This window comes from Canis lupus, chromosome 29, assembly GCF_003254725.2.
Source record: "Canis lupus dingo isolate Sandy chromosome 29, ASM325472v2, whole genome shotgun sequence".
Lineage (NCBI taxonomy): Eukaryota > Metazoa > Chordata > Mammalia > Carnivora > Canidae > Canis > Canis lupus.
The window spans coordinates 22902713-22925027 of NC_064271.1; the positions used below are offsets into that span (position 1 = coordinate 22902713).

The 22315-nt window shown below is 40.6% G+C and overlaps 1 protein-coding gene across 5 annotated transcripts in view; it reads right to left on the bottom strand.

The window, feature by feature from the left end:
• Positions 1–22315, bottom strand: part of JPH1 (junctophilin 1) — an 84067-nt gene that overhangs the window by 19796 nt on the left and 41956 nt on the right. For all 5 annotated transcript variants that reach the window (XM_025478036.3, XM_025478034.3, XM_025478032.3 and 2 more), the window contains exon 3: positions 3933–4051. In XM_025478036.3, coding sequence (XP_025333821.1) covers positions 3933–4051 — 119 coding nt within the window. The remainder of the gene's footprint in view (positions 1–3932; positions 4052–22315) is intronic.

A 22315-nucleotide genomic window follows, 5' to 3' on the forward strand; every position in this document is an offset into this window, starting at 1 on the left:
TATTTCACTTTAAGTAATGTACAGAGAATTATGTGTGTGCACATACACGCTATTATGGACTAAATGTGTCTCCCCCAAATACGTATGCTGAAGCTCTAAACACCTAGAGTGTTCATATTTAGAAGTGGGGGCTTCAGGAGGTAAGTAGGTTTAGATCAGGTTATGAAAGTGAGACCCTCATGACAGCGTTTGTGCCCTTACCTTTAGAAAGAGGAAGAGACACCAGAGTTCTCTCTCTCTCTCTCTCTCTCTCTGTCTCTAACCATACACATACACCCACGGAAGGTACGTGAGGACCCAGGGAGAAGGCCATCACCAAGCTGGGAAGATGGCTCTCTCCCAGAACCCAACAATACTGGCACTCTAATCTCCAGATTTTCAGCCTCCAGAACTCTGAGAAATAACTTTCGATTGCTTACGCCACCCTGTCTGTAGTACTTTCTTTCGTTATAGCAGCTGAGTTAACTAATACACACATTTAAACATAGGAAGAGAAGAGTGCTCACTTGCTGAGGATGTTGCCTCAGGAAGTGGGCTAGTTGTCTCCTAAGAGGGCCAAGGTAAATATGCTTATACCACATCCTGGGACAGTACTTTTCAGTCTTTTCTCACCCAGTCGCTCCCATAGCTGATAAATAGAAAAGTTTTGCACCCGTTTAATACCCCTTGAAATTAAAAACAAAGTCAGTCCCTTGATGGGAAGGAGACTGGAAGAGCACGACAAAGAGCCATACAGTTTCCCAATCAGCCTCTCCTCTGCTTCCTCAGTGATGGGCCAAAATCTCATCTCAGCTTTCCTGGCTTAGAAACCTGATTTCATCAGCACTTTGAAGCAGAGCCATCCCTTGGGGGCAGACTCACATCAGCAGAGCTCACAAGACTGATGTAAAACACCAGAAGGTCAATTTGTTAGTTGACAATGAGCTCTGTAAACATCGCCTAGGCCAGGGGACTCGCGCCAAAAGCACCAGTGCATGCTGTTCCTGTTGGTAGACCTCTGTGAGCAGCTCAATCCCACATCAGAAGGTTACGGTGAGCATGGAATCAGGACAAGAAGCATGAGATGAATCAAATATCGACAGGCATGAGGCTGAGCTAGCCTGATGCATCCATTTCCTCAGTTGGATGATCTTGCCAATAAAGCCATCCACGGTTGGCTGCAGTTCCCTGCATCCTTCCCCATAACACCAACGTCCTTGCCAATTCAAATGCAATACTCTGAGATTTTGGCCTCGGCTTCTCTCTCCTCTGGACGGTGTCTGGATGGGCGCTGCCAACTTTTGCCTCTGTGGCTTTTTTTTTTTTTTTCCTATACTACTTTGGGTGACCAATTGTTTAGATGTTTTAATACACTCAATCAGGTTACAAGGAAATCTTGCTGTAATATACCTGTGCTATTTCTTATGATCACTATATATCTTTGTGCAGGATCCCGGGTCATTTGAAAATTTAACTCTCAAAGGGAAAGGTCAAATCTAAGTTCTTGGGGGATGACTTACTGTGCCATTTGTACACATGACAAGTAAGGTTTCTTTGTGTGTATATGTGTAATTATCTACATATACACTCATATACCTCCACTTGTATGCTTTTTATTATTTGTTAGAACTTAACCCTTTGGGTGACCATCCCCCATGGGTCTATTTTTTCCTTAGTTTTTAACTGAACTGTAGAATAATGCAGTTTTGAACTAAAAGCAAGATTAGATTTAACTAATGGCAAATATCTGAAAATATTGCCAACGTTGGGAAAAAGCGTTCAAAATGTAAGGTAGAGCAGACCTCCTTTATCCCAGGGCCAACAACTTCTATGCACGACAAATGCATTTCAAACAATGGAAATATTTATATCTAAGATACATAAATTAAATGAGAAGCCTGATTTTAAAAAAGTACTTGAAAGCCCTTTTAGAAATGTCTGATTTGATCACCCTATAAATGCAGAGTGGAAAGCTTGAGTTATGCTCCCTTGAGAAGATCAATAATACTTAGTACAGAAAAGGCTTTCTGTCCAGTTGCTGAGGGAAGAGTTGGCTGTGGGTCAAAGGGGACTGCAGCCTTCCCCTCAGCCCTTGTCTTAAATAGACCCGTTGTCAACTCGCACTACTGTGATGTATTCATTACTGATGGACAACTTGCTTGTATGAAGCTGGTATGTTAGCGAAGAGGGTGGAATTACAGTTTCCCACAATATTTTCTTCCCTCAAATGCTTTTAGGCCATAAAAAGCTTTTAAAACCACTTAGTCTGGGAAACTGAGATGACCTTCGGTATCATTTACCTCTTGGTAACACCTAATAGAAATCTATAGGGACCCTATCCCCCAAGAGAATTAGCAACAGAACCTAGAAATTACCATCCGCAGACAACAATACTAAGTTTGTTTGCTTTCAGAGAGGCTCAAGCCTAGGACTACTTCATGGAGCAGCACCAATCTCCTGAGTACTGAGCTGCTTCCCAGCGGTAGTGCCATTGGGGAGGGAACAGGACAGTACCTCTTGGGTGGCTGCACTCTATCTGCAGCTGTCACACCAACAGGTAGTGACCAATAATATACTTAGGCATCAGAGAAGTGTGAGTTCATGTCACACCAGGAAATAGTTTATTCCTAGCAGAGGTCACTGCAAAGAATGGAGGGTTCCCCTTTCTTAATTATATACATATACATTAAATGATTGAAGTCTCATCCAGAGGCTTAAAAAAGAGGTACGTTAAAGAAAACACCCATTACCATGGTTGTCTCCCTGGAGTTGAACTATTACAGAAGTCCCTCTGACAGCTCTATCACTCAGCAACAAATAGAATGAGTCCTTTTTAGTCTCTCTCATGTAAAAATGGAGTCTTTTCCCCCTAGACTTTTACTGTCTTCACTCTTTGTAGGAGAAAAAAAAATCACCATGTCCTTTACCTTCTCATTCCTCCATCCTTTATTACAGCCAAGTTTCTAGCTTTTGTATGGATCTTGTTATACTGTTCACTTTGACCTGCCTAGTTCATCTGGTGGGTTCCAGGATTATATTACGTTTACTGGAACCAAACATGGATTGAACACCTTTGTTGTTGTACAGGGTGCTAATTTTCCAGCTTGAATTCATAGAAACCAATGTGGAAAAATTCTTTACCAAGAAAATACAAATTTTGGCATGTAGAAACTCATAGAGCATTTATTTTGATCCCTTCATTTAGAAATCTGTTGATCCCTCAATCACTAGGGAGATGTTTCTAAAACAATGAAGAAACATAAATAAAAAAGCGGCTAGAGTATTATAGAGAGGGATGGAAACAATCTACTAAGAAACCACTAGGAAGTGAGTTAAATATTTAAACCTACTGCAAATATTTGTGTATTGTTACTTTATTACATTTGAGAGGTAGATGATCTGGACTGAGACTGATTTTTTTTTTTGAGGTTGTTATTTTAATTTCTTCTACCATGACTTGGATTTTCCTGTTAATATATGCATATTAGTCTGCCTTTAAGTGTGTATGTCCCTACCTAACCACAGTCCTTTGAAATTCAGTTTAGAAATATTAAAAAAAATAGTCACAATAGTTATTGGTTCATCTCTTACTACCGCTAACGGTATTGTTATACCTGCCTCTGAATTTGGAATGTTTGTGACGACATCCACGACAGTCACTAACACACTAATGCCATTGCTTAGAATCAGGTACTCCTTTGGGATTCCCATCTCATTTGATGCTATCAGCTCAAAGTTTGTTGCTGGGAGTCAGGAGGCAGGAAGGGAGAGACACTGGGGAATAAACCAAATCTCCAGCACTAACACTCAGACTTCAAATACTTAGCACTTTTTATACCTACTTGTTCTGTAGTATTGCTGGTATTCACAGACCTTTAAGGAAAAGGAAAAAAAAAAGAAAGGAAACCGAAGGTCCAACTCCTAGTTCTCCCATCAGTGGGCAACGGTCTCACCTGGCTGGTAGAAGTCAGGCGACAGCTCCCTGGCCACAGCTCTTGCGATGTCACACTCCTGGCGGGCAGCCTGGGCAGCCTGGTCGGCGGCGTCAGCTTTGGCTCTTGCGTGTGCAGTCCTACACAGGGCAGAAAGGGGAGTCAGCAAGGGGGGCGCCTTGTTCATGACACGTGGACAAGCACACGGTCTGCGGCCTGGGGAAGAGCCACGCTCACTGTGGTCATGGCCCGGCGCCTCCCCTGCAAGTTTTATGGTCACATTGTTGTGAGCCATCGATGAAGACAACATGGGTGGAACCACCTGTATAATGCCTCAGTCCTCCTTTCAAGGGAAACGAAAAGGGTGAGCAAGTTCTGCGCAGCTTGATGCAAAGCCTGGTTTTCAAAACTTATGGGTTGAAGCTCCTGCTGCCTTTGGCTGGCAGCTCCCCCCGCCAACCATGGAGAGTAGAGGTAGAGCTTAGGAATACAGTGTTCACGAATTTATTTCCTGCGGCAGAATCTATATAAGAATTTGATCAAGGGGATCCCTGGGTGGCTCGTGGTTTAGTGCCGCCTTCAGCCCAGGGTGTGATCCTGGAGATCTGGGATCGAGTCCCAGGTCAGGCTCCCTGCAAGGAGCCTGCTTCTCCCTCTGCCTGTGTCTCTGCCTCTCTCTCCCTCTCTGTCTCTCATGAATAAATACATAAAATCTTAAAAAAAAAAAAAATTTGACCAAGAGTGTCTGCCCCATAGAATGCTGGAAAAAAGTAACTCTGGAAAAGAAAGTAGCATTGATTTCCATGGTTAAATACTCCCTCTATGACCAATTCAAGTGACCAGTGTGATGTCACTGGACGTGCAGTTGGGAAGAGACACACACAACAGGCTCTCACCAGCCTGTAGAAGCAGAGCACCAGGTCTGCACTTAAGAATATGCTCAGGAGGTTCTAAGAAGCCCATTTAATTGATCAATTAATTCTTGTGAAACAAGGAGGCCGAGGTTGGAAAGAGGAAACAGAAGTCTCTCAATCTTCCACCTGCCCTCTGGCCCATCCTCAGTCATGAAACCTCCTGTCTTTCCAGAGGACTAGGGTGAGGGAGAAGGCAGTAGGTTTAGAGAAGGGGGCTGTTTATGGCAACACAGGAGAACTGATGTCCACGTGCCCAAGAAGAGAGGATTCAGTGGGTAAGACAGAGAACTCTAGGTCATCCACTTCCAAAGAACACCTTGTCCGGTCAGTATTTAGATGATAATCATGGGCATCTATTTCTTCTAGTTTTGCTAACTTTCTATTCTAATTTTATTAGCACCAGGCAGGGCTTTAAGTAACTATAATAAAAGCTTAATGAAAGTCTGAAAGGTGCCTGCACTTATTTTGGAAACAGCAGGAGATGGGGGCACCTGGGTGGCTCAGTCAGTTAAGTGTCTGCATTTGGCTCAGGTCATGAGCCCAGGGTCCTGGGATTCAGCCCTGCACTGGGCTCCATGCTTAGCAGAGAGCCTGCTTGTGCACACTCTGTGTGTCAAATAAATAAATAAATAAATAAATAAATAAATAAATAAATCTTAAAGAAGAAAAAGGAAAGAGAGAAACAATAGGAGAGAAAAAGTTGAGAAGCAACATTGTGCCCCAGCAGTTCTTAGGAGAGAAAAGGCAGGTGGCAGGTGGAAGAGGTCAGCAGATGGAATTCCTGGGACTAGCTGCAGGAAGGAAGCAGGGAAGTTGGGGTCTGCCCTGAGACTGAGGTGGGGGCTAATGGGCAGGAGGTCCTGTTCCCAAATTCTCCAACTACCTCCTCTCATTCTGTGTCTTCATGGGATCCTTCACTCCCCCTTAGGACCTAGCCAAGACGGAAGGCTGGAAGTACTAAAATGTAAGCTTTATGAAGACTGGGATTTTGCATTGCTGGTCCTCTGCTATATTCCCAATGTGTATGACACAACCTGGCACATGGTATCAACTGAGGGTTCATTTTATGAATAAAGGAGTCAATGATGTGTCCTCAGGAACATCTGGGTAGTTACTTAAAAATGAATGGATTGACAGGGGTACCCGTGTGGCTGAGCAGTTGAGCATCCACCTTTGGCTCAGCGCGTGATCCTGGGGTCCTGGGATCAAGTCCTGCATTGGGCTGCCTGTGAGGAGTCTACTTCTCCCTTTGCCTATGTCTCTGCCTCTGTGTTTCTCATGAATAAATAAATAAAATCTTTAAAAAAATGAGTGGATTGACAAAACTATTGAGCCAGTAAAAAGATTGGTGGTTGCTAACGGTTCAGAGTAAAAGTAGGGGAGGGATGAACAGGTGGAGTGCAGGAGAAAGAGCAACACTACTCTTTTTGATACTGTACTGGGGGCTCCACAACACTATGCATGTGTCAAAACCCACTAAACAGCACTGCACAAAGAGTGAGCCCTCATGTCAACTGTGGTCTTTAGTTTACACTATAGTGTCAATACTGGCTCATCAGCTTTACCCACCAGTGCAAGATGCTAGTAATAGGGGGAACAGTGTGGGGGAGAGGAGGTATATATGAGAACGCTGTACACACACAAAACTACTCTAAAGTCCATTATTTAAAAATGAATGGATCTACTTTCAATCATCGAAACTGTTACTTCTGAATCACAGAGGATGTTTCAGATTATAAGGTACCATGAAACGGAAACAGAGTCAAGAGGGTAAGAGCATCCTAACACCCTCACGGGAGCCGTCACTGAGGATGGATAACACTGTAGCCCTTGTGCTCCTCCTGAGAATCCATGGATGCCCTCTTTTATGTTCTTTCACAGTTTCTCAGAATCTCAACTCTTTCCCCCAGAATTATTTTCCATCTTCTCTGCTATTTTTAGATAGAGCCTAATTATGTCTAGGCATCATAATTAATGAAGCCGTAAGAGAACAGTTATGCTGCCTTATAACAAAATCTGCTAGCCCTTCAGTGAAAAATTTGTAAAACTAAGTAGAGTTTATTCTGATAATATCAAAACACACCACCACATACACAAATAAAATGATACCATTTATCTCCACCACTTCTTATGATATGCTAAACTGGAGAATAAATAAATACGGGCTTAACCTTTCTGCAAATATATCTTGGAGGCACAGTGTCAGTAAAGCCCTAACCCCTTTCCTTTTCTACTTGCTCTTTCCGGTAAGACCAAACAGGGATGGGGACCGTTCCATCTAGAGCCCCTCCCTGTGTCAATGCTGTTGCACAGTTGGTAAGATGAGTCAAAACCACATTCAAACCTGAAACGAAAGGTCTGCACGAGAGCTACTGGTAGCCCTAAATCCAATGACAGGAAGTAGAAGAGAACAGGAACCCATCTGAATCAGCTGTCTCTGCTAGCTTTGTGTGGCTAGGCCACTGACAAGTCTAGATTTGCCTGGGGAAAAAAATCTGGGCTCAATAATGGCTCATGTTAGTGAATTCATGTGTTCAAATCCCAGGCTCAGTTCCAGAGCTCAACACACGACCCCTTCATTCAGCCAAGTGGTAAGACATGCCATTGTTCATGGGCCTGGAGGCGGGGAGGGAGGCGGGTTCAGGCTGGGCAGCTGCAACGATGCAAAGTAGATGATGCCCTGCTGTGTAGCTGGTCACATAGAAAACACACACACACACACACACACACACGGATCATGCTTGCCCAAAAAATCTCGCATGTATTCAACACACTGCCAATATCCATAAGGGGTCAGGCCCTCACAAATCTCCAAATACCATTATCACATACACTTTCTCCCATAAAATGCAGTAAAAAGTAAGTAAAAAGCAACTTTCCATTAGGGCCATATTTTTTTCCCCCCAAATAAACCCATTTTAGCTTGTAGAGAGTTACTATGTATAGGTGAAGGGGCAGGAAGACCTGAGGGGCTGGCTAAGCTCACACAAGCAGCTGGGTGAGTCCCCCCTGGACCTTGGTTCTCCTGGGAAGGTCATTTGTGAACAGCCAAAAGAGTAAATGTAGAATTTCTGGATGTGAGGCATCCTCTGTACACAACAACTGAATTTCAAGCTATTTTTTCAATCAGTAATTTGATGAGGACTATCCAATTTTTTTTTCTTTAACAACTGAAATAGTTTTTCATGAACTCTCAAGTCATCTTACCCAGAAGAAAATAGCCTGGCTTTCCAGATTTTTCTTAAACCTAGGAATGCTTTTATGAAAAAAGTCTATCAACAATATACCAAACATGCCTGGTATATATTCCTGCTAAGGTAACAAACTGGACTTTAAGCTGTCTGTCTCAACTTCTAACTTTAATCTTTTTTTTTACAGATTTTATTTGAGAGTGAGTGAATGAAGGGGGTAGGGAGTAGAGGGAGAGGGACAAGCAGACTCCCTGCTGAGTGTGGAGCCCAAGGCAGGGCTCAATCTCAATCTCATGACCTGGAGAGCATGACCTGAGCTAAAATCAAGAGTCAGATGCTTAATCGACCGAGCCACCCCGGACCCTCTAACTTCAATCTTTTACTCATCTATTCACTGACGTAGCTGATGAAGATTTTAATTTAGAATGGACAAGAAATCTGCTAAAGACAAAACTGTATATAATATTAACAAATTTTGCTATTTCTGCTTTTTATGTGTTTTCTTCCCAACAATAAACTCCTTTAAAAAAAAAATGTGGATTTTGAATTTTGATGTCTTTTTAAAATTTGTTATATTAAATCTAAGTTTACTGATATGATTTAAAATTTGACAGCAGAGCTGATGATCTATTTGGTTCAGGGCCTGTATTCATGATTTGCTTTGATGTCGAAATATTTAAAGGAGATTATTAGGAAAATTTAAAAATAATCTCAATTGTACCTAAGGATCCAAATCTCAGGGGATGGCAACCCCATCTTCCAGTTCCTCAAGTCTAAACCCTTTAGTCATCCTTGATGCCTCCCTTTCTGCCATACGCCACAGCCACGGTCAGCAAATCCAGTTGGCACTACCTCCAAACATATCCTCAAACCTGCCAGTTCTTGTTGTCGTTGCTGTGCCTGCCCTGGTCACACCGCCACCCTCTCTCACCAGGGTGACTGCAAAGGCAGATCTGAAGTCCCTGTTTCTATCTTCACTTCCGTTTCCCTTCTGGTTCTCCTGAAAACATATGACGATAGCTAACATTCTTCCCTGCGCTAAGGCACCATGATAAGGACATGAAAGAAATAGGACTTGTTAGCCTTCCTTTTGGACTGTGACCCTACCCGTTTATGTTGACACCCAGATCTGTGAAAGCCAATTCTCTTGTGCCTACAGTTGTAGTCCTTTTTAAGAAGAAATCAGTTAAAAAAAAAAACAAAAACAAAAAGAAAAACAAAAAGAAAAAAAAGAAGAAATCAGTCTGTTGTGTGAGGAATACTCTTGACAGGAACAAGAGAGGGGAGGCTGCACAGATCTTGGCTGAAAAAACAGAGGCATGATTTCTGAGTTACTGTACCCGGAAGAAACTGCTCTTTTGATCTTGATTTGGTTCTCTGATAAGACCCAGCCCAGCAAGGCTCAGCACATGCTCCTCCTGTGGAGGTACAGGCAGGGCTCTTATATGTTGGGCTTGACTTCTAACTTCCAATCTTCTGGTGCCTGACATAGCAGATGAAGATTTTAGTCTGGAAAATGGGTACATGTTACATGATTCTGTTAAATATCTATTTTCAGTAAACGTGGTTTGGGAAGACTACTTGTTATGGGTCCAGTCTTTACCATTTTATTAGTTCTTCAGTGTTCATTTTCTCCCTCAGTTACCTTCTTGTTTTTTTTTTTTTTTTTTTTTTTTAAAGACAAGACCTGGAACAGTAACTTCAAGACAGGATTCTTAGGTCCTGGTTAGAAACAAGTTACATCATCAACAAAGAGTTGTCTCTTTCACCGGGCAGGAGTTCATGTCTTTCTTTTCAAAAAGTGATATAGAGTTATAAAATATAAACTAAGGGGCGTTATATCCCCATTGAAGTTTGGTATTTGATCTTGCAAGGGCCCAAACTTTTACAGAGGTGTGATAATATGCTGGCTTTGAAAGCATTACTAGCCAAAGATGAGGCTGAGTCCAGTCTAGGCCACAGATGATTCTGGTCCATGAGATCAAAAGTCAAACCACATTACATTAGCTATCACCGAAATCCCTTTGTAGAATCATATCATACCCTTGGCTTTTTATCAAAGGCAGATGGGAGGAACCAAAATTCATATGAAGAATGTTTATATGTATTTTTGTAAAATGCCATCCACTATGTGTGACATTGTTAGGTTTATAAAGATCTTGGTGACACATTCCTCTTAAAGTTTGTGCCAGGAAAAAATAGCCTCCGATGATAAATCTGTGTGCCTCCTTGTATCATACAATGAGCACTACATAATGTATTCTCCCTTTTTGTTAAGGCTACTAGGAATCTGGAAGTAAAATTAACCTTAATCTATGTGTATGGTTATGTACTCTCACTACATGGCTTTAACATTCTCTAATGTCAGGAATGCTATTATGTATGTGAATCATAATGCCCTGCAAATCCTTTTTGGAAACTGGATATTGAAAAAAAAATCACCAGATCAATAAGCTCTTGTTACACTAAGTTTTCCAAACTGTAGCCCCTCGCAATATGCTAAAGCTTAGGAACATAGGTCATAACTTAGAGACAGCAGAACCTATTTATTATTCAACTTCCTTCACAGGATTTTTTTCTATATCCATTTTCAAGCTTGAAAAATAAGTCCTCATTCTTAGGTACTTTACAGATTTTATTCCATAATATTTGATCAAATTTAATAAGCTTAAAGGCTATATTCTCTGGAGAGCCAGGTCAAAAGCACATTTGTAATCCTCTGTTGGAAGAAAGGCCAAATAACTGGATATCTTCTACTTTATTCTGAGTTTTATAACATTTATTTAAAATTGACCTTCCCATGTAATTTATGCACTGAGAAAAATCTGACGTAAAAAAGAAACATTTAAGACATGTTTTACTCTTCAAATGATTTATAGAAAATGTCCTTTTAAATTGAGGGTCATTCTAAAGTTCAAAAACATTATCACTAAATTAGACTAAAACTTCTCTTTAAAATATAATCACCTGCAACTCACTGAATGGGAAATAATATTTGCTGATCATTTATCTGATAATGGGTCAGTATCCAGACTATGTGAGAACTCCTTCAACTCAATGACAAAAAAACAAAACAACAACAACAAGAACAAGAACAATAACAACAACAAAAAACAAAAAAACCCCACCTCAACTAAAAAAAGGGCAGGGGCTCCTGGGTGGTTCAGCTGGTTAAGCATCTGCCTTCTGCTCAGGTCATAATCCTGGAATCCTGGGATTGAGCCCCACACTGGACTCCCCACGCATGGGAGAGTCTGCTTCTCCTCCTTCCTCTGCCTTCCTCTCCCACTCTCCCTCCTCATGCTCTCTCACACACGCTCTCTCTCTCAAATAAAGTCTTAAAAAAAAAAAGATACAGCCATCAGAAAGGATGAATACCTACCATTTACATTGACATGGATGGAACTGGAGGGTATTATGCTGAGTGAAATAAGTCAATTGGAGAAAAACAATTATCATATGGTTTCACTGATAATGTGGAATATAAGAAATAGTGAAAGGGACCATAAGGGAAAGGAGGGAAACTGAGTGGGGAAAAATCAGAGAGGAAGGCAAACCATGAGAGACTCCTAACTCTAGGAAACAAACAAAGGGTTGCAGAAAGGGAGGAACAGTAGGGGGATGGGATAACTGGGTGATGGACATTAAGGAGGGCATTTGATGGGATGAGTACTGAGTATTATACTATATGTTGGCAAACTGAATTTAAATAATATATAAAAAGAAGGCAAAAAACTTGAATAGACATTTCTGCAAAGAAGATCTACAAAGTGTCAACAAGCTCATGAAAAGATGCTCAACATCACTAATTATAACAGAAATACACATGAAAATCACATTGAGATACTACCTCATACTCATTAGGATGACTACTATAAAAAAAAAAAAGGAAACAAGTGTTGGTAAGGATGTGAAAAAATTTAAGCCTTGTGCATGGATGGAGTGTAAAATGGCATAGCTGCCATGGAAAATAGTATGGTGGTTCCTCAAAAAATTAAAAATAGAATTACTATATGATCCACCAATTACCTGAGGGTATACAGTCACAAGAACTGAGAACAGGGTCTCAAAGATGTGTCTGTGCTCCCATGCTCACAGAAGCATTATTCACAACGGCCAAATGGGGAAACCCTTTGGTGTCCATCAACAGATGAATGGATAGGCCAAGTGTGGTGTACACATACAGAGAATATTAGTCAACTGTAAAAGAGAAGGAGATTCTGACACCTGCTATGAACCATGGATGGACCTTGAGGGCACCATGCTAAGTGAAGAGAGCCAGTCACAAAAGGACAAACATCCAATGATTTTGTTCATATGAAGTCCCTAGAAAAGTCAAGTTCATAAAGACAGAAAATAGAAGGGTAGCTGCCAAGGGTTCTAAAGCAAGGGGAATGAGGAGTTGTCCTTTAACAGGTACAGGTGTTAGTTTTGCAAACTAAGAAAGTTCTCAAGATTGGTTGCACAACAACGTGAATGTACTAAACACTACTGAACTGTATGCACACTTACAAATGGTTAGGACGGTAGATTGCACATATATTTTACGTGTATATTTTACAATTTATTGTATGTATTTGCATGTATATTTTACAAGTAAAAATAAAAAATACCTTCGACTTGATATCACTTGATGTGTAAGTATGGATCATCCTATGTATTCTGACGAAGTGAGGAGAAAAGACCAAAGGCTAGACTCTCAGATGAGCAGCTGCTGTGCTAGTCCAAGCCAGGGCACGTTAAGTATCTAACAAGGGCAAGAGTTGGAAGGAACAACACACAGACATTTTAAGGGAAGGATTATCAGAACTTTGAAACATTGAGGGCAGCCTCTGTGTCTGTCTTGCCAGCTTTTAACAAAAATCCTGGAACAGAGGATGTTTCAACAAATACTGGTAGAATGGGTAAATGGGTAAGAAGAGAAACATACAAGATAACCCCAAGGTATCCAACTTGGTGTCCATATGAATGGCTTACTACAGATCGAAACTGTGCAGGTAGTAAGGAGAGACAGTTGGAAGGTGATGACAAGTTCAGTTTTAGACAAACCGGATTTTTACATAACACAGGCATTTCTAGTTGGAAATACAGGGCTGCGATGCAAAGGAAAGGTCAAGGTTACAAACAGGAAGGTGATCAGAGAAGACATTCCAGAGTTCATGGAGATGGATGAACCCAAGTGAGTCACAAAAAAGCAAAGAACTGAGGGAAAAAAAAAAAAAAAGAACTGACGGCAGAGGCAAAATTGTCTTAGGGACCTGGAGAAAGAAATAAGTATTCCAAGTTCTTATTCTTAGATAAATTCTTAGATAACTCCTCTTAGGAGTTAAGTGGGGCCAGATGTGAACGGGTCTCTTCTCTGGGGCAGAGGCACTGATTTATGTGCAATCCCAGAAACAAGCACAGTTGGAATCTGAGGAACGGATGATTGGTAAATCCTGCCCTGTGCTAGAGAGAGGTGAGGGCAGAGGAGAGGTTGCTGAATTCAATAAGAACTTTTGAGAGGGCAGTGTGAACAAGCAGCCCACTACAGAAGCCAGACTGAGGAGGGCTGGTGAGGAAACCGGCAGAGGAAGTGGAGGAAGCAGGTGTGGGCCACATGCTGGAGACTTTTGTCCAGAAAGGAAGGAGGAAATGTGGACAGTAACCAGAAGGATTAGCTGGGCCAAGGGAAAAGGCGTTTTACTCTTTATCTTAAGAAAACGAGAGCTGATCTTATCACTAGGTGGGAAGAAAGATGCTCAGACAATAGGGGAAAATGAAGAAGCCTTGAGAAGGTGACAATTGTTAGAGACAGGTCCTGGATGAAGGCAAAGAAAGGAAACAGGAAAAAACATGAGAACAGTGAGGGGGTTGATGCAATATTTTAAGGTTATTCGAAAGATCCTTTGATAGCTTGAAAGAGACCGAGAGTGCTGTGGGCTATGGGATGAGACAGACCTGGGTTCAAACTCCAGTTTATCACATACTGACTGTGTTCCTTTAGCCTCAATTTCCTTATCTATAAAATGGGGAGGACATTACCTTGTAGAGTTGTTCTGGATCAGAACTGGTTGATATGAAGCACTTAGTACTAACTCGGAGAGGGCAGGTAGTCAATAAATGGCCATCATTAGCCTTCTGCTACAATTCAGGGCTGATGGGAAGGACCTGGGGAGTGACAATGGTGAAGATTTGGAATTAGAACTGCACAAAGATTCTAGGAAATGGAAATAAGGAATACTAGAATTGCTGACGAGGACCCGGAGGACCTGATTTCAGGTCTCCAGGATGCTACATCTTCCTCTCGCAGGGCTCTCTCTCTTCTGGGAGAAGCACAGACAGTAGAAAGTAGCCCTGATGCAGGGTAGAGACGTGAACAGGGAAGATGTGGATGGAACCCTGTGTAGGGAGAAAGGGCACAGCCTACGGTGGACTGTGGACCGGGGGAAACAGCAAGGGTTAAGTTAGGATCAAGTGAAAAATGTAAAGGAGATTTGGTAACTGTGAAGTGCTATCAATGCAGACTATTTTTACAGTTTTAGGCATTTTTTAACTGATTGAAATAAGGCATCTGGCTTTCCTATGGCGGATGCATAGAAACTGCCTTACTCTGCCTAAAATTGGTGCGCTACTAAAGGGTAGATCTTTAGTTCAAATTATCAGCCAGGAGGCTCTTGGTAACAAAAGGTGGGGCAAATTATTTTAAAATGGATGCATGTTCCATAAAATGAAACTGGATGCAATCACGACTTTTTCTATTTAGTGCATTAACAGAAACACCTGGATGTGCATGGTTAAGAACTTTGCAACCCTCAGAACAGAGAAGATCTGAGTAATGACAAGAATTGGCAAGTCAATGCTGTTTTTATTTCTCATCTCATTAGTGTTATTATGGTTCTTATCCTTTACCAGGGATCCATTATGGGTACAATTAAAGTATGACTACGGACTAGAGCAACTGAAGACTAATGGTCAAAAGACATGCTAGCAGTCGATAGTACTGAGCTGAGTGACAGATGATAGAGTGATTGGCTCACAGGTGGACCTAATCTTCACTTACTGCTGCCGGTGCCCATTACATCTACACCCTGGTGCTCAAACTATTCCATTAAATAAATGTTTGTACATTTAAAAAATTAAGCAAATATCATTCACTCATTAAAATCACAAACTCTCTAGAATTCTTCCTTGAACTCATAGTTGAAACACATTTTCTTAGGTAATAAAATATCCATTTCCATCTCATATAACCTAAAATTGTTCTCTCTAAATATCCCAAATCTAACAGTTTCCATTTCACTTTGCTCTATTTAGATAAGTTTAGAAAGTGAACAATAAGGGATCTATGTCTCTGTCGAACATTTGATGCAGAATGAGCAAGAACTGGCTTGGGACTGACCATGCAAAACCATTTTGCATCTTGAGCTGTCATGTTAAACGTGCGTATTTTGAAATTACAGAGTTTAGGAGAGGCTTGCCTTGTGAGGAATGCTGAAATAGTAGGCATAAACAGTGGACTCTTGAACAACGCAGGGGTGAGGGGTGCCAAAAATCTGAGTATAACTTGACTCCCAAAACTTAACTACTAACCACCTACTGTTGATCAGAGGGCTTACTGATCACATAAACAGCCACTTAACACGTATCTTAATAATATTATATGTATTACATTCTTATAATAAAGATAGAGAAAAGGTTAATAAGATAATAAAATATATTTATAGTATTTTACTGTATTTGTAAAAAAAAAACCTGTTTATATGTTCAATGGTCAACTGTGTTGTTCAAGGGTCAACTATAATTATACTTTCAGCAAACTGGTTTTAGTTACTTTATGTTTCCTTGTAGGATTTATGATTCAGTTAGTCCATATATTTCATGCCCGGTTCCTGACAAGGAATCATTCAGTAGTTCAACTAAGAGTCCCTAACTGTTCTTACTTTCAATCTTCAGTCTTCTGCTGCAACAGATACTGGGGACAATGATATAAAAAGCATGAAGGGTTTTCTCTGATTTATGTTAACCTTCTGGTTTTGAGGAAGTGACTCTTGAGAGTTGTGCTTTACCTGACAGATGAAAAAACACAACTGTTCACTGGAAGGGACTCTGAGAACTAGAAGGTACTCATGTGGTAGCAGTCAGGCAGGACCCACCAAGTCTCCTAAGCTTTAGGGCAAAGCAGGTGACTATATTGTAAAATGGTTTCTGTATTACCATCTTCTATATTTTGCTTTAGCAAATATTCTATTTAATTATTTCATCTCCTAGTTATAAACTTTCTGTTTTTATTCATATCCATAGTTTATGATTCATGCTTTATTATTCATGCTTTCTCTTTGGGTCTGTTGCCCTCCTTATTCCTCTGTCTGATCCTTTAACCTTAATAAATTTATGTCTCCCTCTAAAAATTGTGAATTTTGAGCTTTCTTCTTTAAATATTTCTTAAGATCAGTTTTGGCTGACTTTCAAATGAAAATAACACAGCTCAGAAAACATCTCGCTATAGACTATAGGAAAGATTTGGTTTTCATCAAGGGTATTCTTTAGCAGGAACATTTTTAGGTGGTGTTAAAAATACTACAGATTCATCCAACTCATAGTTGCCTTTCCCCAAATCACCGAATTAGTAATTAACGCCTCTGACTTTAAAAGGAGATATCAGAAGATCATCCAGTTCTTCCGGAATTCTTAAAAAGTTTTCTTCTTCATCCTCATGAGAATCTCAAAAAAAAAAAAAAAAATCTGTGTTGTAATTTTACCTGTACTCAGCACTTGCTGTGTTAAACTGAGAACAGCAATTTTTCATCCCAGTATTCAATGGATAAAATAATGGCTTACCCAAGGACACAGAAAAATGGAGACAGAAACAGATATACAAACCAGGATAACCAGTTTTCTGTGTTGTACCCTTCAATAAAAGTAGCAGTATAACTTGGGAGGGGGGGCAGAGGCACTTTTGAAGGAATATATGAATATTGAGATAAAAATGTAAACTCCAGTAGAGATGGTGGTAGAAACACAAGCAGGATTCAAATAAAGTAAAAGAATCATCTTATATTCGGGCTCAAATAATAGGAATCTTTTCCTCCTGGTCCTGATAGATTATCAGTGATGTGCTTCAATACTACATCCTTGTGGGGCTAATAATACTTGGAATATTCCTGACCAGCAGCCTATTGTCTGCCTATGCCTACCCTAGACACATTTTGATGAACTTTTAACCTTTATTTTTCTTCTTGGAATTAATCGACTCTGGAGCCTGGGATGCCATGCCTGTCAGTGGGATGGATGGACTCCTGCTATAGCCACTGGGGGGTATAGGAGCTGTCTTCCGGAACTCCATTCCTTAAGAGACAGATGCATTACCCGAAATGGAACTACTGCTCATCAATCTGAGATTTAGATCAAGTCCAAAGAATCAGAAGAAGCATTCCAGGCATAGAAGGAATACCGCACATCCCAAGAACAGGGGAAACTTTAGGACGTGATTTGCATTAAAGTGAGGATATCCTTTGAGGCCCCAAATTCCAAATCTACTAATTGCTATCTTATAACTAGGGGAAAGTCAGATTGAACTCTGGAGGGACAGGAGGAGTTATCTGCTCTCCCCCTGGCAGAGAGCTGTCCAGTGTTAGCACAAAGGTTCAGTGTCTTCCCTGCTGCTGCTGCTGCTGCTTCACTGCTTTCTGATGGTTGCTCTAGAGGCCTGCAGGTTTATCTCAGATCATTGGGCTACGCTTTCCAAGTTAGATTTCCTGATTGTGCTAAGTTTTAGCCACAGCAGGAGTTCTGGAAATAGTTCTTCCTTCCTTTTCAATACAATCACAGTATCTACTGAAATGACAACAGACTTGGGGACAATGGGATGTACTCTTGCCTTAGGGCCACTCTGCCCTATCTGACTGATGTAGGAATGTGAAAAATCTCCTTGCATCTAAGGCAGAGAACTCCATAGCCCTGAGAGCCTCTGTAAGATTCTGCTAGAAACTGATAAAACATAATTTTGGACCCAAAGAATGCCACAATGGACATGAAGTGTAATACTTCACAGTCTTCATTTTGTTCTGGAATGATATGGGGGGCACAGAAAGTCCCTTTATAGCTTAGTATACAGACCCTTTGGGCCCATCAGTTACCCTGAACACATGAAGGACATCAAAGGAAGGAGATGCCGACGAGAGTCCATCGTGATGCACATAACACGCTCATCCTGAAAAGACCTCCATTCTTTGAGGAGAATGTGTGGACTCCACCGCCCTGTTGACAGTGCTTCCTCCAGAGAAGAACTAGAATGCCCCGGGGAATGGCATTGGTTCCACAGATTAAGAACAAGAGTTAAGAAGCTCTTTCCACCCAAGATGAGGAGGAGATGCGCATGGAAGTCTGAGGCTGGTGAGCAGCTTGCAGCTAGCTGTTGGGAGCTCTTACTAATATTAAGAACGTCCCACTGTTCCTCATCTCCCTATGGACACTTCTCCAGGTTTCAGATCACTTTTGGATTTGGCTCCCTAAGATAATCACCCCTGGCTGTCTCTCCTGACATCTTCCCATTGCCATCTGAATCCTCATTTCATGATCAACTCCTAATGTTTTCTACCTCAAATAAAACCTCAACATACTTAATCATTACAAATGTCTAGAAATGCTTTTGAGTCATTTGCTACTCCAGGCACACATAGTTCTACATAATTTTAAACATCACGCTCACTTTTCTTTCTCGGCTTACTATATCTGTATCGCATACCTCACCATCCTGCTCTGACCCCTCTGCAATTCTGGCAATGCAGGTGGTGAAATTAAAGCTTATTTTCCCTTAAATTTCTCTCTGGCAGATGATCACTGCTGGCAACAGTCAACTGTAAATACGAAATTTCTCTGCAATGTTTTCCTGAGACATCACAGCAACAGTAGCTCAAATAAGTGATCTTGGGTGGCAAAGTGAAATGAAAAAGGTTGATGTTGGTCTGAGAAAGAGGCTTCCCCTCATACCCTGAGCTCTGAGACACTATATAAAATGTTTCCACAAGCGACACATTTTAATACGATAAATAACTTCATGCATTTTATGTTAAAATACCTTCTCCATGGTGCTGGCATAGTTCCAGAAAACAGCTTATCTACCTTAGATACCTGTAAGTCTGAAATTAATTTTTGAGGCAAATCTTTTTCATTCTAGACATAATGGAAAGAACTAGGATTTTTTTTTAAAATCTACTTTGTAATCTTAGAAGTAGCCATCAACTATCAATTTAAATGCCTGTTAAGACCATTAATCTCTGGTATCACTAAAAATTTCTAAAGTAGTGCTAAAGGTATGCTTGGTAGGTTTAACTGGACAGTGAGTTTTAGGAGAAGAATACACAAATACATGTCAATATACAATATAGCACACATTTTAATATGTGGCTGCTATGTTTGATTGAGATACATCTGTGTACCTACAAATGTGAACCACTATTATAAGTGTCTAAAAAGGGTTTTTTTTTTGTTTGTTTGTTTCTTCTCATTGGGGGTAAATATCTAACTGTACTTTTAGTCCTCTACTAAAATGTTTCTTTGGTTTTACCGAGCCCAGGGAACACAACGGGGTTGGAATGAAGAAAAACTAAAAAACCAAACAAGAAATTTTAGGGATAATTTAACCAAAACACTAGCTAAAACCCTTATACTGACTATAACACTGCCCTAGCAACTCGTTAAGTTAGGGTTGCTTATATTTTTAAATTATAATCTCATTATGTACAGCACCAGGCTGCTTTGACAAAATAAGGCTTTATTACAGGGCCATGATGTAATTTAATTCATGAGTTAAAAAGGTTTCCTATGACTGGAAAACCTAATTGCAATGGTATTGCCCTTAACTTTGCATGAGAAATCATGAAACTGGAACTCAGTAACCAGATTTTAATTTAAAGATAATAATACAGCACATTTTAATCAGTTTTTGAGATAGCCTTATAAGCTTCTGAGTATTTTCACCAGTCTTCTTTTTTATGCTCTGGGAATTTACATTGACCTGAAATTTAAGTTATGAAGTAGGATCCTGGGGTGTCCTATTTGCTGTTGTTACCGGAGCCTGGACGATCCATCCCAAAAGCCCATTTTTCCCGTCCCTCAGCCATCTCTTGGCAAAGAGCCCCACTGCCTGCCATTTGCCACTTGTTCTGGGCTATTTTAATTCTGGACAAGTTGTGGTCGTAGGCTATATTTAAGTTGGCCTGCTCTGTGAAGAAACACGGCAAATGCACGTGGCACCTTTTCCCTTTTTGACATAATCCAATTGTGCTTTGGCTTTGAGTCAAGCTGTGTAAGGTTCTGTGTCATTCAGGCCGGCTTAGCGCCCACTCCCCACCCATTAGGTGGGGTGGGGGCCATTCACTGGGAAGGCATGAGGCATGGCAGGGACCCATGGAGCAGCCACCAAAAACTTTAAGAGCAAACTGAGAAACAGGAACGAGGACGAAAGGAAAAATGAAGACACCTCCAGCTCTTGGCTGAGTGTTACTGGCATATTTGCAGAATAATTTCTCAAAGATGAACTTCCAGATATGAATTTTGTAAAATATTATGCCTCTATTGAGAGAGCCTTAAGAGAAACTACATGCACCTTTTTAGAGAAATTACATGCACCTTTTAAAAAGCCAGCTTTCTCATTTCTGAGCTTTTAGAAGCGGACATTGGAAGAAACTCTCAGTTCTCACCTGCCCCTCCTAACGGACCCCCACCTTCTCCACTGCATCGGTTTGTACACTTTCTATCTAGTACAGAAGTGTTGAGTTTTCACTTGGAGTTACACTGTTCCTTCAGAGAAGAAAAATAGGTCGGAAATGCACACTAATCATTAAAGTTAAATACAATGAAAAAAACACCTTTCCAGAGAACTACGCTGAGGTCTTGTAAACTTCGGAAGTTCAAAGCTAACCTAAAGGCAGGCTCTGGGATGAAGAACCAGAAGACACTTAACTTTTAAGGAAATATTTTACAAGTCCAGGAACTTTGCCTCGAGACCTTAATGTACAAATGCTGGTACTGATACTCATTTTGCTGGCAGTGGGATTCAAATCTGTACTAGTTACATGATCCTATTCATCTAGCCATCTAGGGAGGCGAGGTATAAAAACCAAATTTCTGCCTGTTTACTTGAGAGGTTTTAACTCTGACTGCTTGGTCTATTAGAAATGACCAATTTACTGACCTGTTGTGAGCCAACACTCTACTTGTTTTTTTTTTTTTTTTGCTGAGTCAGCTTTACTACCCAAGCAGGGAGTAAGTAAGACTAGGCCTTTTTATTCTGGAATGGTCAGGAAAACCATTTCAGAAATACTATGTTAAGACAGCATTCACTCACACAGACTCTTGTCAATTAATATGAAACCACTTTTAAATGTCCCTAACAAAGGAAGGGCCATTAGTAGACTATTTGGTTACATGCAGTCAGGGCTACGGGCTTTCAGATTCATCTACACAGTAGCAAAACAGAGATGAAGAAAATGGATCAACACAGAGATGCCTGCTTTTTACTAGAAGGCACACCAACGTTATGGAGTATCATTATGTTCTGAGTATCATGAAAACACAACCCAAAATAAATTACCCTTTAGTTCTCTAAGCTTCTCTCCAGAGCTGATTCCAAATTTCTTTTTTTTTTTGATTCCAAATTTCAATAAATAAAATGCCATCCTGTTTCCCAAATGCATTGCGAGGCTCCCTGGTAGTCTTTTAGGAATGAAAATTACCTAAGGTTTTCCCTATCTTTCCTTTTCCTAAAATACTGTCCAAACTCATCCTTAAAGGCAGCATGACAATAAAAAAAAACTGAGCGACTCTTCCGCCACAACCATGCATAACCATTTAGGATAAATCATGTATTTACAAGTCTGGATCAGGAACCTGCCGTGGAAATGCTGCCAATGGGAGTATAATTGTGGCTACAGCACAACAGATAATAGAAACATAATGTCCCTAAAGGAACTTCAAATCCCTTAATATAACTGCATTAACATCACCAGGATTTTCCTTCTAGAACAAGGATAGGAGGTAGGCTTTTCTGCACTCCCTGCTCTGAAAAGGCCTTTATGAGAGTCATATTCTTAGGTCAGAGCAAGGCAGGGAAGAGACTAATTCTGGCTTTAAAACAAAACAAAACAAAACAACTTAAATGATTAGTAGCATTTGAAAAGACATTTTTAATGATGTCTTAATTACTAGTTCAACTTTTATTATATTGTGTGCTGCTGGTATTATCAACTAAAACACACACATATACAGATCACACATGTCCCAAGATTAAAATAAACAAAGGGCTTATGTGTCATTA